Raw genomic sequence first — 15,859 nt, 5'->3', positions numbered from 1 at the left:
TCATGACCTGAGCTGAAGTTGGATGCTTAACAGACTGAGCCACCCAGGGGCCCCGTTTTCAATCTTAGAGACACAGAGTGAGTGCAAGCCCTGTGATCATGACCTGAGCCAAAATCAAGAGTTGGATGTTCAACCAACTGAGCCACCGAGGCACCACTCAACTTTTTTTATTGAACATGTTTCAGATCACAACTAAATGCTGGTCATCAGAAGTATGCTTCTCTTCTTTCAAATGGAATTTATTGCATAAGAGATGTCTATTTTATATAGAACTCTAGAGGAAATATTAGAAATATTTACCTCCTACCAGTAGAGGCTGGTACCGTGGATATTCTAGTAGGAGGGCTAGAAGGAGTCCTCCAGTTGGTTTTGTTAAGTGAGCTGAAAAAGAAATTTAATTTCTTTTTCGCAAAAAACCAATAAATCATCAGTGCAAACAAATACCTTTGGAAAAATAATTGCCTGAGATTTTGAAATTTTATATCCATAATAATTTCAAAGCCAGAAACCTAGCTTGTCTCGTATCAAAAATCACAACCTAAAAGGTGCAAAAGAATTTGATTTTTGTTCTCAGCTGAAGGTCACCTCTCTAGGCTTGAGAGCCGAACTGTTCCACACAGGATACCTCGTTAGCATTTTTATTGATAATAGCTAGAGGGGATAACATCCAAATGACATAAATTCAAGTCAAAAAAGGCCAACATGATTGTGATACGGCGAAGAAGGGTCAAGCCATAAGACACTTCCTGGACCCTCACAGAAATACCCACGCTCCAGAGCTGTGACTGCTTCTCATGTTTCTAGAAGACTCTCCCCTGTTACCTGTGTATCTAGATAAAGCTTCAAGCATTAAAAGGCACCTTGGAAATCAGCTCAAATCACCATAGTTCTCTCGGGCGGGGATACTAGACCTGTATTTTACATGTCAGTACATTGGATATCTACGCTAAGCAATGGTACTTCCTTTTTTCCCCTCATTCAGTTTCTTTGCAGGGTTCATTTTTCTGAATCAACCACACTTCATTATTTCTATCAAGCAACTTGAAAGGACTGTTGTAGCCTGCGGTATAGTAAACCTTTTCACTGAAAACTTTTCCTTCTTCCCTCAACATGCTTGCTAATGTCAAAAGTTGTTCTTGATTCTTTTGAGCACTGGAGAATCCATCGAAAGACCTGCGAAGGAGAAAGCAAATAACCACGAATGAGTCGCATGCGGACATAAAGGTCAGTCTGAAGAGGCAAGCAGAAGCCGGTACTCTCAAGTGCTGCTCCCAAGCTCCCCCCGCCCCCTCCCCCGCCGCCCCCCAGCATTCTCCTCTGGTGTCCACTCTCGAAGTGGCCGCACTGAGGAGACCCCGGAGGAGGCACGTGTCCCATCTGCTGGCAGGCAGATTTGGGACTTTCACCATTTCGTGCTCTAACTCTTGCTTTTCAGACTAAGGAGCGTACAGGTGACCTGGGAAACTTGCTAAAATGCTGGTTCAGGAAGTCTGGGGTGGGGCCCGGGCAACCGCGTTCCTAACAAGCTCCCAACAATGCTGATGCTGCTGGTCAGCGGTGACAATGAAAACCCCTTAGAAGATTCCCTTTCAGACTTTCAGTTTGCTGTGGAATATTTCCCCTTTCTTCCTCTCCTGGGGAAAAGGGTAGGCTCTACATTACAGATGAGAATGATACAGTTTCGAATGTAAGAATTTATAGAGGAACATTTAGGCAGCTCTTTATATCTAGCCCAAGAAGAGATTTAACAGAGACAGGATCAATATGCTTGGGAACACTGAGGATACGACTGACCCAGGAGTAAGGGATAGCCTCTGAGTTGGGTCTGGAATGGATGGGCTTGCTGGATAGAAAAAGGGAAAATGGCGAAGGATAAGAAAATGAACAGAAGTTCAAAAACACAAAGCATGTTCATAGTGAGCCACAAAATGAGCTCTGAAAGGTGAGTCAGAGCCAGAAAGAAGAGACTTGTATGTCATCCCAAGGCCTTCGGAGATTATTTGAAGGATGGTGAGCAGAAAAGTAACTTGATAGGATCTGGGAAAGACAGATGGAAAATAGACTGGAGGGAAGGAGCCAGTTAGGCGGTTGCTATGGGGATGGGGAAGAAAAGACAGGCAGAAGATTTAAATAAAAAGTGGGGAAAGAGAATAAAAGTTTAAGTATAGATTTTAAAGTATACAAACAAAAATGTCCTGAGGTTAAATTATGATGGTACATAGACCTAGCTGAGTTGCCAACATGTAAACATGATGAATTTGATTTTGAAGGTTAAGAATGGGAAACCCAGAAAATAAAACATATTCCCATTATGCCTTCTGTAGCATAAGCTTTATTATCAATGTGCCAATGGAATGATTAGTCCTACTATTCTTCAGCTAAGATGTAAGCTCTCAAGGGTACAAACCATGTCTATTTCATTCAACAATGTTCATCAGACACCTAGTATCTTTCAAATCCTCACTGAATGGTGTAGGAATCGATGTATGTACATGAAATAAAACACTGAAGATAAATTGATAACACGGTTCTAATTTTCAGAATGTTGACTGATAATTATAACTCTGAACCACGTGTTGAGAAATATTTTGCTTCCTACATTTAATATTTCCTTAACCAAGAGCCAACTTTTAGTATGCTCTGCCGAAAGGGAACGGACTTTCAGATCCCATTTCTTCCTTGAAATCAAGTTTTGAGCCCCCTAGTTAGAAATCATCTTTTGTTTTCCGAAGACACATTGTTCTACAGTGATCCATCCACAGCTTTACTCAGTACACAAACATCTGATTGCCTTCCCACGCACCTGCCCTTGCCAGGAGCTGCAGGATATGAACATGTACCATGTTGCTGTGTTCTTGAGAAAGTTACAGTCTGTACACAGATCATTATAACTGAGAATAATAGGAGAACAGAGTGGCTGGCTGATGGGAGAAACTGAGGAAGGCATCACAGATGAGGTACTATTTGATACAAGTCCTGAAGGGGAAAAGTGGATGCTCCAGGAAGAGGAGAAAGAGGAAGCTAGAGCTAGTAGGAAGACCGTGTGTCTGTTTTAAGTATTTAACAGACATCAACTGATGTAATCGTCATGGCAACCCTATGAGACAGGTAGGCACTGTGACTATACACATCTTACAAAAGAAGAGCTTTAGGCAAAGAACATGTGAGTAAACCTGCCTGAGGTCACAGGTAAAGAGATGTGGCAGATCCTGGCCACGGCAATCAGACAACAAAAATAAATTAAAATATATGCAAACTGGCAGGGAAGAGGTAAAACTTACACTCTTTGCAGATGACATGATACTATAGATAGAAAACCCGAAAGACTCCACCAAAACACTGCTAGAACGGATATAGGAATTCAGCAAAGTCGCAGGATATACAATCGACGTACAGAAATCAGTTGCATTTCTACACACCAATAACGAAGCAGAAGAAAGAGAAATTAAGGAATCAATCCCATTTACAACTGTGCCCGAAACAATACGATACCTAGGAATAAACCTAACCAAAGATATGAAAGACCTGTACTCTGAAAACTAAAAAATACCGATGAAAGAAACTGAGAAGACACAAAGAAATTGAAAGACATTCCATGCTTATGGACCGGAAGAAGAAATATTGTTAAAATGTCAATACTACCCAAAGCAATCTACACATGCGATGCAATCTCTATCAAAGTACCAACGACATCTGTCGCAGAGCCGGATCAAACAATCCTAAAATTTGTATGGAACCACAAAAGACCCTGAATAGCCATAGCAACCTTGAAAAAGAAAAAGCAAAGCTGGAAGCATCACAATTCCAGACTTCATGTTATATTACAAAGCCATAGTGATCAAAACAGTATGGTACTGGCACAAAAACAGACACATAGATCAGTAGAAGAGAATAAAAAACCCAGAAAGGAACTCACATTTATATGGTTAATTAATCTTTGACAAAGAAGGAACAAATATCTAATGGAATATTGGACTGTGTCTTCAACAAATGGTGTTGGAAAACTGGACAGCAACATGCAAAAGAATGAAACTGGACCACTCTGTTTCACCATGCACAAAAATAAATTCAGAATGGGTTAAAGACCTAAATGTGAGACCTGAGGCCATAAAATCCTAGAAGAGAACACACGCAGTCACTTCTTTGACATCACCTACAGCAACTTCTTTCTAGGTATATCTCCTAAGGCAAGGGAAATAAAAGCAAAAACAAGCTATAGGGATTATGTCAAAATAAAAAACTTCTGCACAGCGAAGGAAACAATCAACAAAACTAAGAGGCAACCTATGGAATGGGAGAAGATATTTTCATGTAAGATATCTGATAAAGGCTTAGTATCCAAATTATATAAAGCACTTATAAAACCCAACACCCCCAAAACCAAATAATCCAATTAAAAAATGGGCAGAAAACATGCACAGAGCCCCACATTGGGCTCTTCACTGACAGCATGGAGCCTGTTTGGATTCTCTCTCCTCCTCTCTCTGCCCCTCCCCAAATCACATGGTCTCTCTCTTGCTCTCTCTCAAAATAAGTAAATAAACATTAAAAAAAAAAAAAAGAAAACACGAATAGACATTTCTCCAAAAAAGATATACAGATGGCCAATAGACACATGAAAAGATGCTCAACATCACTTAGCAGGGAAATGCAAATCAAAACTACAATGAGATATCACTTCACACCTGTCAGAATGGCTAAAATCAACAACACAAGAAACAACGGGTGTTGGCAAGGATGTGGAGAAAGGGGGACCCTCTTGCACTGCTGGTGGGAATGCAAACTGGTTCAGCCACTCTGGAAAACAGTATGGAGGTCCCTCAAAAAGTTAAAAAAGAACTACCCTACGATCCAACAACTGCACTACTAGGTATTTACCCAAAGAATACAAAAATACTAGTTTGAAGGGATACATGCACCCTGATGTTTATAGCAGCATTATCTACAACAGCCAAAGCATGGAAACAGCCCAGCGTCCAGTGTCCATCAATTGGTGAATGGATAAAGAAGACGTGGCATATACATAATATGTGGCGTATACACACACACACACACACACACACACACACACACACACACTGGAATATTACTCAGGCATAAAAAAAGAATGAAATCTTGCCATTTGCAACAACATGGATGGAGCTAGAGAATATAATGCTAAATGAAATAAGCCAGAGAAAAACAAATACCATATGATTTCACTTACATGTAGAATTTAAGAAACAAAACATATGAGCAAAGGCACACACACACACACACAAAAACCCAACAAGAAGCAAACCAAAAAAACAAACTCTTACCAATAGAGAACAAACTGATGGTTTGGAGGTGGATGCTTTTAGCAGGTTGGTGGTGACAAGAGGGACAGAACAGAATAAAGGGACTCCCATATGAGACTGTTATCACATTCCGTGTGTGCTTTTAAATTTCAACAGAGAGAATTGAAGGAATGTATCAAACAGGTACCGCAAGTCTGAAACGGTACATAGGAACCACTCAACTAACCGAGGCAGTAACTGCAGGAAGCGGGTACCATCCCTTGGGCCGGAGAACGCAGGGAAGAGTCTGGGGCTCTCAGAACCTCGAAGTTGGGAGGAAGGGTACCGTGCACCACGTGTTAGGATTTTCGTACCGGTTTACCTCGATGGGAGGTAAGGGCAGTCTTGTGCTTTGAGAATGACGTGCATCGCGTCTTATTTGCGGAAGGTCTGTGACACAGACGCTTCATGACACGAAGTGATTATAACCTTGCAAGAGACCCTTAGTAACACGTAAAACTAACCCAGCAGGAAAACACCACAAAATGCATCGGACCTCTTTTCTGTGCAAGGGCGAAAAGCCTACTGAAACTGCACAGGAGCTAAACTGAGTGCAGGCAAGGAAAACTGGCAGTCCGCAGGGCTCTAAGTTATCTACCACTTACCGGACGAACACGGTCATTTCTGCTCTGTCTTCAATGAAGACATCTGACTCTGAAGGCCTGGGCGGATCAGGTTGCTGTTCAGAGGGGATGTACAGGGAAACGGTAATGGTAGACTCGCTAAATGGGCCTGAACCGGGCTCCACGTAGCTTGTCACTGGAGCGGTCATCTTCATTTTCATCTCTGGGCCATAAAATAATGAGTTTAAATACCATGAAAGGACCATGAAAGCAGATTTAGTATCTGCGTGGCTACTTCTAAAGACTGAATCTATTAATTTCTTTGATCTGAGTTTCCTGACTTACCTTACGCTACCGACATAAAATTTACCTTTAAGATAATTTGCATCTTTAAAAAATAAGGGCCAGGGCCGCCTGCGTGGCTCAGTCGGTTAAGTGTCAAACTCCTGAGTTCCGCTCAGGTCATGACCTCACAGTTTGTGAGTTTGAGCCCATGTCAGGCTCTGCACTATGTGCAGTCTGGGATTCTCTCTCTCTCTCTCTCTCTCTGTCTCTCTCTGCCCCTGCCCCACTCATGCTCACTCATGCACTCTCTCTCAAAATAATAATAAAAAAGGGAAAATGATTCAATTATCCACTGGCCACATTAAGCACTTTCTGTACTATTAATATTTCTGGTTAATACATTCTAGTTTTAGGGATAGAAAGGAAAATTAGAGACCATAGAGTCCAGTCTATTTGTCACGTTTTACAATTCAGAAACTGAGATCCCGTAGACTAAGTGAACTGGTAAAACATAAGTAGCACCAGAGCCCGAACCAGATGTCTGGAGACCCTGGATCTTGTGTTCTTTGTACCTTCCTACCTCCTGATGACTCTTACCATAGCAGTCACCAAATTATCTGGAAGCATTCGCCATGAAAAGGACTTAACACTAGCTACACAGAGGCCCAGTTCATCCGGCAGAAACAGACAAGAACAGAGGCTGAAAAGCACTACCCAGTACTACCCTCCTCTGGACTCTGCTAAGGGCCCCGAGCAGAGTCCCTGTCTTCACACTTTAAGTCTTTCATGATCTCATTATTTTTCTATTCCAAAGTATATTTCTTTAGTAAGCTAAAACGCAAGAATAAGCCTGGGCACTCAGCCACTATATATATAATTTATAAGGTAAATTGTCTTCACCTTTCTCATTTTTGCCTTGAATGTAGCTGTTCAGCTTCGTAAAACCAGTTTGGATGGCTGAATCCCAGTCCATAGACTCAACGGAAGTGCTGACCCATTTGGCTGGTCCATAATGTCGGATCTCGTAACTTCCGGGCTAAAATAGAACAGAGGAAACTTGGGAAGCAATTCTAAAAAGGCAGGACGTGAGAGGCAACAGAACAGGTGACTTGGTCTCGGGTCCACCAGGATTGCCCTTGATCTCGGGACCTGCGCCCCGCTGGGATGGGCGTCTGGTTCTGGTTCCTTAGAACCGGGCAGGGCCCCTCCCCTGAGGCACCCATCCTTGGATTTGAGCCGCTGGAGGCCTCGGCCCCACACGCAGGGGTGGGGGAGTCGGTCGGCTCTATTCTCGTTGAGACCGAGCATCTGTTACGTCCCCTGGGCCGGGAGGGTCCCACTGCGGATAATTCGTTTTTCTTTTTTAACCTCAAGAGAAGTGAAGATGTAGCCACAGATGACGGCTAACCGACCGAATTTCCCCATCTGGGCAGCATTTCCCCATCTGGGGGCCCAGACGACTTCAAAAATTGTACTTTGTACCCGCGGGCCCCACCGCAAATCATCCGGCGCGCTCTGGCCCGCACCCTCCGCGCCCGTGGGAGGCGCCTACCTGGGGGCCCGCGTCCTCCGGGGCCGTCCAGCCCGGCGTCTCCACGGCCTGGACCCCCGCGCGCTCGGCTGTCGCGGGGTCCGGCTCCAGCACCTCGGCCATGGGCGGCGCCGACGCTCCGGGGAGACAGGCTGGCGAGCGGGACCAGGAAGGGGCCGCGCCGGGGCCGCTCCGGGCCGCCCCGCTGCGTGTGCGAGCCGCGTCCGCCTGCCCCGGCCCCCGAGTCCCCGCCCCCGCGCTGCCCCGCGCCCCGGTCACCGCGTCGACGCGCGTCCCTCCTCCCCTCGGTGCCGGGGACCCGCGTCCGCGGGAGCCGCCCCGGCCTGGGCCGGGAGGGGGCGCTGCGTCCGCGGGAGCCCGGATTCCCACCCGAGCTGCTCCCGCCGGGGCCGCGCCCCCTGGTCGGATTCCCTCCGCAGGGGTGAGAACCGGGGTCCGGATTGCAGGGTCCGCTTAGGCCCGGCTTCCTTTCGGACTCCCTCCCTCGCCCTTGCTTTTTAAATTAACAGGCACGCCAAGGTGTCCACTGTGGGAGCGGGGCGGTGGAGGACAAAGCAACTGGCTTTCGGGCTTTCTGGTGTAACCGGTTCGGGAAGGTCTCCGCGGCTCCACCCGCGCTGGGAGCCGGTTCTGCAGACCTGGCTGCTCCCGGGGAGCGGCGGGAGCACCGGCCAGCACCCTAGGTGCGCTCCGCGAAGGCGGGAGGGAGCCTGCCCTCCCAGGGCGACGGTGGGCTGGCGCCTGCCGGCTCCAACCTCGCCTGTGCCTGCTGGCACCTCGTGGGCCCAGGGCTCCATGCGCGAGTTGGAAAGGGGCCCGGCCAAGGGCGTGAGGCCCTCCTACTCACACCTAGACGGTGTCCAAGGTGCCAGACAGCCATCAGGGTCCCTCGCAGGAGGAGGCAGATGGCGCCCCAGTCGTGCCTTGAGACGATCTTCAAGTGTCCTTGTTTACTGACCTTTCCTTGAAATGACCCCCAAACCTCTAAGTCGGTCCAACTAGAACTTTCAGGCTGGGGAGAGGGAGGTCAAAGGGGGACAGAGAAATGGGGGAGGTACAGCCACAGGTCTCTAGTGCCTTTAAAACAAACGTTTTGTTAGATTCATTATTTTTTTCTAAGAGATTTATTGAGATGGAAATCACATACCATAAAATCCACCCGTTTAATGCGTACCATTCAGTGGTTTTTAGTATATTTACAGTTATGCAACCATCACTACAATCAACCTTAGAGCATTGTTGTCACCTCTCCCCATCCCCCAAACCCCAACTTCTTTAGCTGTCACTCCCCAGTGCCACATCCCCAGCCCTAGGCAACTACTAATCTGCCCTCTGTCTCTGTAGGTTTGCCTTTTCTGGCCTTTCAAATAAACGAAATAGTGCTGCGTCTTAATCTGTGAGGCCACCGTAACAAAACACCACAGACTGGTGGCTCATAAACAACAGAGACTTCTTTCTCACTGTTCTGGAGGCTGGAAGTCACAGATCAGGACGCCAGAGAGTTACCTGAGGCCCTTCTGGTGGCAGACTGCTGCTGGTGTCCTCACAAGGTGGAAGGAGCAAGGCAGCTTTCTCTGGCTTCTTTTACAAGGACACTAACCCCGTTCATGAAGGGGTCTGCCCTCCTGACCTACTCACCTCCCAAAGGCCCCACCTCCTAATACCATCACACTGAGCATTTGGTTTTCAAGATGTGAGTTTCGGGGAGATGCAAACCTACAGACCATAGCAGACAGCACGTGGTCCTTTATGAGGGGCTTGTCTCACTGGGCAAAATATTTCAAGTTTCATCCATTCGTGTTGTAGCATGCTTCAGTACTGCATTCCTTTTTGGGGCTGACAAATATTCCACTGGAAAATATTTTTCATCGGTGGAGGGGCATTTGAATCGTTGCAAACCACCCTCCTCTAGACTCTGCTAAACGCCCTGAGCAGAGTCCCTGTCTTTACACATTAAGTCTTTCATGATCTCATTATTTTTCTCTTCCAAAGCATATTTCTTTAATGAGCTAAAAACGCAAGAGTAAGCCAGCCCCTGGCAATCACTAAGTTACTTTCCATCTCGGTGGCTCTGCCTATTGTGGGCATTTCACATAAGCGGAGTAGAATGTGTGTTTTGTGGCTGACTTCTTTCTCTTAGTGTAATGTTTTCAAGAGTCATCCATGTTGTAGCATGTGCTAGTATTTCGTTCTTTTTTTATTGTCAGATAATATCCCATTGTACGGTTCTGCTTGCAAAGCAATTGATGTTCTCTTTTTTCTTTTCTCCCTCCCTGCCCTAACAAGTGTGCAGTGGCCTTTGGACACACGACACTTGCTAGTGTTTACATCAAATATGTTATTATGCCGACCTAAGTTTGAATTATTTAGTGAAGGCTAAGTAATGAGTTTTGACTGTTTCTTAAAAAACAGCCCGTTGCTTTTAACCTATATAACGTGTGATCCACTGCGTAGGTGACTTTGCAAAGTCGGGAATACAATTTCGCTCTGCAGAAAATTTTGAGAGAAAAAGGAAATAGTATACATTGTTGTTTAAGAAATCTGTTGTTCTTCTCCTCTGCAGAGTACCTTTTACAGTTCTCAATGCCTTTTCTAAGGGGGGGAGCCTTTTATTTATAAAAAAACAGACGTTCATTTAATTTGGAGACGTTCATTTAATAGGGTGTGGAAGGTACAATTAATGAAGGTAACAGCAGGTGACTCTGCTGAGTTATTTATAGTTATAAGGTGATAATTAGTTGTGTTAAAGAACAGAAGGAGGGAAAGAAAAGGATTTATTTCCAAATAATAGGATTTCAATTAGAACGGATTTAATGACATTCAGAAGGCTCAAGTTTTATACCCATATGTCAGAATAAGCCAGCTAGTTTTCTTCTTGATTAATTATGGTAAAATTGTTCTATTAGCTCATACATAAAGATCTCATTTCTAAGCAATCGCGACACCCAGTGTGGGGCTCGAACTCACAACCCCAAGATCAAGCGTCACATGCTCCATCGACTGAGTCAGCAGGGCGCTCCTATTAGCTCATATTTAATCAATGTTGGTATGACACTGTGAAGGAGATGTTCTAGTTAAGCTTTGGGGCACAGGTGGCGCCCCGTGGCTCGGTTCTACCAGCAGGTGTCTCCCTTCACCCCAGCACACGGGGAGAGAGCCCCGCGGAGCCCTGCAGCATAATCACAGCCAATTCTCATTACTGGCAGCAGCTTTGTTCTATAACGTCATCACGAACATTGAATTACTGAATACTAAACTCTTGCTTCTAGAGGAAATAGTTAGGTTCCTGTGAGCCTGTGGTCCCTTGTCTTCTAGGTGCCCTTGTATAAAGGTATCTTATTTAACAGATATTGTTGATTCATTAACACTGAACTCACAACCAACAACACTGGAACTCATGCTTGAATGAAGCTTGTATAACACGCATACTCTCTCCAAAAGGCACATCCCAGCTTTCCTGCACGGAGGCACAGGAGACGGCACTTCAGCGCTATGTTTGGGGCCATTTTAAGCAACAAAATCCACAAGAAGCACAAAACTGTGAAAAACATAGCACTACCTAGACTGCAGAAAGGACACTTGTTTACTGCGTGAGAGCTGAAACCAGAAGGCTGAGCTCCGCCCTATTGGGCCTCAGCTGGGAGCATGTGCATCCAGCGCTCCCAACTTCTCACCCCTCTCCTCTCCACGTGCAGATGCCCACCAGTGACCAAGAAAGTGCTGTGAGTATTGATTTGGGATTACAAATACATGCCAGCAAGTGGGTGACTGCAAATACAGAATCTGTGAATCGTGAAGATCAACTAAAGGCTTCTTGCAGTAAGTTACGCGAGTCACTTCCATTCATATTTCACTGACGGAAGCAAACCATAGGGCCTTGATGAACCTCAAGGAGGTGCGAAAGGACAATCCCGCTGTGTTCTCAAAGAACTCAAATAGTTGAGAGAAGCACTAATGTTCATTATTGATATCATTGGGTCATGCACTGATTATTCCATACTTGGGGCAGATTTCACTCCCAAAAGAAGTTGCAATATCATCTCCTATCCAACATGCCGTTCTTACCATGTGACTTTGATGCCTCCCCACTCCCACCAACCCCCCCCCCCCCCCCCCCGCCGCCACCAAGAGATGGAGGTCTTGTGCTTCCTTTTCTTGAGACAAGACAGGTTTGTGAGTACAGTAGAAGTAACACTATGTGACTTCTGAGGCTAGATCATGAAGGACTTCCACCTGATTCTTTCTCTGGGCCAGTTTCTCTTGTAATTCAACAACCAGGCTGAAGGGAAGCCCAGGCAGCTCCATGAAGGTCCATGTGTAGGTTCCAAGCTGTCTGGGCTGACAGCTGGCATCACCCTCAACCCCTATACATGTGGGTGACCGCGTTTTCAGCCCATGCTGCCTCCCCACCATTACCACTGCATCATCTCCAGACATCCCTGATTTCTTCCAAGCCGAGGCCCTGGAGATCGTGGAGCAGACACAAACCGTCCCTGCAGTACCCAGAGAACCTGTGAGCACAATTAAATGGTTGTTTTTTTTATGTCACTAAGTTTGGGGTGATATGTTTTCCCGGGTAATAACTGAAAGAGTACCTTCTATGGATAGTGCTGTAGTAGAGGTTGGTGGGTTTTAGTGATGAGTAAAATTTGGTCCTAGTCTTCACATATTTGATGGTCCGGTCACTGTTTGCGCTGGGGCTACTCTTACACCCATAATGTAATTAAATCTTTGGTCTTTTTGTAGTAATCATTATCCGAAATATGGTAACTGTAAAATGTGTAGCAACTTGCTAGTCTAACAGGAAATGTAACCTTTCCATTAGTCGGGCTTCTCCTTTAGTTTTGGTGAGAATTATCATACTCCTCCATTATTTAGACACAAAACAACCCATGAAACCCCTTTTACACTAAGCACTTTGCTCAGTCCCTGACACATAATTGTTTGATAAATGTTGGATGAATGCCAGCCAGAATGTATATCAGACACCTAGATAGTGCTTGAATGTTTTTAGGAGCACCTGTGAATCACCTTTCTAATGGGCCACAGAAAATGAAGAGACATTTTTTTTTCGAACGTGGGGTCAAGGGTAAGAAGGCTCAGGTCTAAAGCTGAGAATGTCTTTAAAAATTAAAACATCAATTCTGATCAATAGGAGGCCTGATATAATTTCTGAGACTGTGATGAGTGGCTATTAAAAAAAGGAAGGGGCATATCCGTACTGATTTTTTAAGAGGATCATGCTTTGAAGTGAAAAGAGATAGCCAACTATGCCACAGCTAGGTAGCTGCATAACTCACATTCTCAAAAAGCTCTTGAAAAGAAAGTAAATCCTTGATGTAGTTAAGAGGAAATATTTTTAATAGATCATTTGATTAAGGGCCATTTTTTAAAAACTAAGGGCAGTTAAGATGTTCCCTTAAACTCTTATCTACGGGGCTTTTGCGGTTGCCATACATTATTACATTATTTCCTGACTAGGAAAAATGAAAGAATTGGGAGGAGGTGGACTTGATTCCCTACTGACTTTTTTAGAGGAGAGGTGCTCAGTGTTTCAGTGCTCCCCGTTCTGAGAAGAGGAGCTGCTCAGCCCCAGTCTCGAACATACACCTATGAATCAGTCGGTTCTCAGCCTGTTCTTGGGTCCTGCATAACGGTCTCCCCCGGTAGTGCCTCCTGAGTTTGTTTGGACCTGCATGTTCAGAATGAGTTCCAGGCATGGGAGAGGTCAGTGGCAGATTGACTTGGCTCCATGATGGAGGAAAAGTTTAGCAGCAATGCCTGGGACATCTCGTCTCCTAGATCAGTGCTTCTCAAGCTGTCTGTGATGAAGCATCTTCTCGCCTTAAAAAATAAAATTCTAATTCATCATAAGCCACTGTGTGATTCTACTGCACAAGACTATGTGCTGCTCACCACGTGGTTCTTAACCCATGAGTTCAACAATAATTTAATTGGTCTATACCACGCTCAGTGAGATGAGTCTACTGATGAAGTGCATGGATTTTGTAAAAATGTTGAGTTCCTATGGCATTTCTAGACACTTCCTGTCAATTTCGCTATCTTATCTCAGACTGGTAACACATAGTTTATGAGCCAGCACCATTTCATGGATCATGCCTTGAAGAATACTGATTTAGATGACCTTCCCAGTCTCCTGATGCTTTCTGTTTTGGAAGGTTATTATTGATTCAATTTCTTTAATGGATGTAGGCTTATGCAAGTTGTCTATTTCTTTTTGTATGAGTTTTGACAGATTATATCTTTTAAGGAATTGGTTCATTGCTTCTAGGTTATCAAATTTATGGATGTGGAGTTGTTTATAATATTCCTTTTATATCATTTTTTCTTTAAAAAAGAAATAAAAGAATATAGAATCTATAGATTCTATAGTGATGTCCCTTCTTTTATTTCTTTTTTTAAAAATTAATTTATTTATTTATTTTGAGAGAGGGAGAGAGAGAGAGAGAGAGAGAGAGAGCATGAACAGGGGAGGGGCAGAGAGAGAGGGAGGCACAGAATCGGAAGCAGGTTCCAGGCTCCAAGCCCCAAGCCGTCAGCCCAGAGCCCGACTCGGGGCTGGAACTCATGGGGATCATGACCTGAGCCGGAGTCAGACACCCAACTGACTGAGCCACCCGGGCGCCCCTCTCTCAGTTTTTACCTCAAGTGTTTTGACACTCTTGTTAGGTGTATGAGCATTAAACATTACTATGTCTCCTTGTAGAACTGACCCCGTTAATGTTATGTGATGCTACTCTTACCCCTGATAACTTTTCTTGCTCTGAAATCTGCAATTAATATAGCTACCCCTGCTTTCTTTTGATTAGTGGCAGCATAGTATATCTTTCTCCAACCTTTTGTTTTTAGTTATATGTGTCTTTATATTTATAGTGGTTTCTTGTCGACACGATGTAGTTGAGTCTTGTTTCTAATCTCCCTGATAATATCTGTCTTTAATTGGTGTATTTAGACCACCAAAGGTTAAAGTGTTATTGATATGGTTGGATTAGCATCTACCATATTCATTACTGTTTTCTATTCCCTGCCCTGTTCTTTGCTTCTGTTTTTGTCTTATTTCCTTGCCATTTGTGGTGCTATCTGGGCAATTTAGAGGATTCCATTTGTCTCATTTCTTAGTATGTCAATTATGCTTTTTTTTTTTTAACTTCCTTTACTGGTTGCCCTAGAGTTTGCAATATACACTTATGACCAATCTAAGACAACCTTCTTTTTTTTAATGCTTAGTTGGAGAGAAAGCACATGTACATGAGTGGGGAAGGAGTGCAGAGAGGGGAAGGGGTGCAGAGAGAGAGAGAGAGAGAAAGAGAGAAAGAATCCCAAGCAGGCTCCCCATTGTCAGCACGGAGCCCGATTTGGGGCTCGAATTCATGAACTGTGGGATCATGACCTGATCCAAAATCAAGTGAGACAGTCATCCAGGTAAGCCACCCAGGCACCCCTCTAAGTCAACTTTCAAATAACACTATACTGCTTCACCAGAGGCACAGGTACCTTATAATAACAAAACATTCTTAATTTCCCTCCTGTTTCTTGCTGTCATTGAATATCATTTATATGTATGCTATAATCATCAAATACATTATTATTATTATTTTGAACCAATTGTTACCTGTTAGATCAATTAAGAATACGAAAGGGGCACCTAGGTGACTCACTCGGTTAAGCTCTAGACTCTTGATTTCAGCTCAGGTCATGGCTCATGGGATTGAACCCTGTGAGTTGGGCCCCTGTGTTGTCAGTGAAGCCTGCTTGGGATTTTCTCTCTCCCTCTCTCTCTGCCCCTTCCCCACTTCTACTCTCTCTCTCTCTCTCTCTCTCTCTCTCTCTCTCTCTCTCAATAAATAGGTGAACTTAAAAAAAAAAAAAGAATAAGAGGGTGCCTGGGTGGCTCAGTTGGTTGGGCGTCCGACTTCGACTCAGGTCATGATCTCACGGTTTGTGGGTTCGAGCCCCGCGCCGGGTTCTGTGCTGACCGCTCAGAGCCCGGAGCCTGTTTCGGATTCTGTGTCTCCCTCTCTCTCTGCCCCTCTCCCACTCATGCTCTGTCTCTGTCTCTCAATAATAAATAAATGTTAAAAAAATTAAAAAAAAAGAATAAGAAAAAAATGTTTATTTTA

General features: G+C 44.6%; 1 protein-coding gene across 1 annotated transcript; it reads right to left on the bottom strand.

The window, feature by feature from the left end:
• Window positions 1-622: 622 nt before the first annotated feature.
• On the bottom strand, window positions 623-7,924 carry HEBP2 (heme binding protein 2). The gene is made up of 4 exons (XM_042985358.1): window positions 7,719-7,924; window positions 7,067-7,202; window positions 5,924-6,104; window positions 623-1,173 (listed from the first exon to the last, which is right to left on the bottom strand). The coding sequence occupies exons 1-4, from the start codon at window positions 7,818-7,820 to the stop codon at window positions 975-977; spliced, it is 618 nt and encodes a 205-aa protein (XP_042841292.1). The 5' UTR covers window positions 7,821-7,924; the 3' UTR covers window positions 623-974.
• Window positions 7,925-15,859: the final 7,935 nt, after the last annotated feature.

The sequence above is a fragment of the Panthera tigris genome, chromosome B2, assembly GCF_018350195.1.
Source record: "Panthera tigris isolate Pti1 chromosome B2, P.tigris_Pti1_mat1.1, whole genome shotgun sequence".
Lineage (NCBI taxonomy): Eukaryota > Metazoa > Chordata > Mammalia > Carnivora > Felidae > Panthera > Panthera tigris.
Note: the sequence above shows the minus strand (reverse complement) of the source record. Positions and strands in the feature narration are given on the sequence as shown.

Bases quoted from the DNA above. Each gene is read 5' to 3' on its own strand.
- HEBP2 (XM_042985358.1), bottom strand. From the start codon at position 7,820: ATGGCCGAGGTGCTGGAGCCGGACCCCGCGACAGCCGAGCGCGCGGGG. The intron at 7,203-7,718 runs GTAGGCGCCTCC...GTTCTATTTTAG, and splicing joins CGGAGGACGCGGGCCCCCAG to CCCGGAAGTTACGAGATCCG. The intron at 6,105-7,066 runs GTGAAGACAATT...TTTATGGCCCAG, and splicing joins TCAAGGCAAAAATGAGAAAG to AGATGAAAATGAAGATGACC.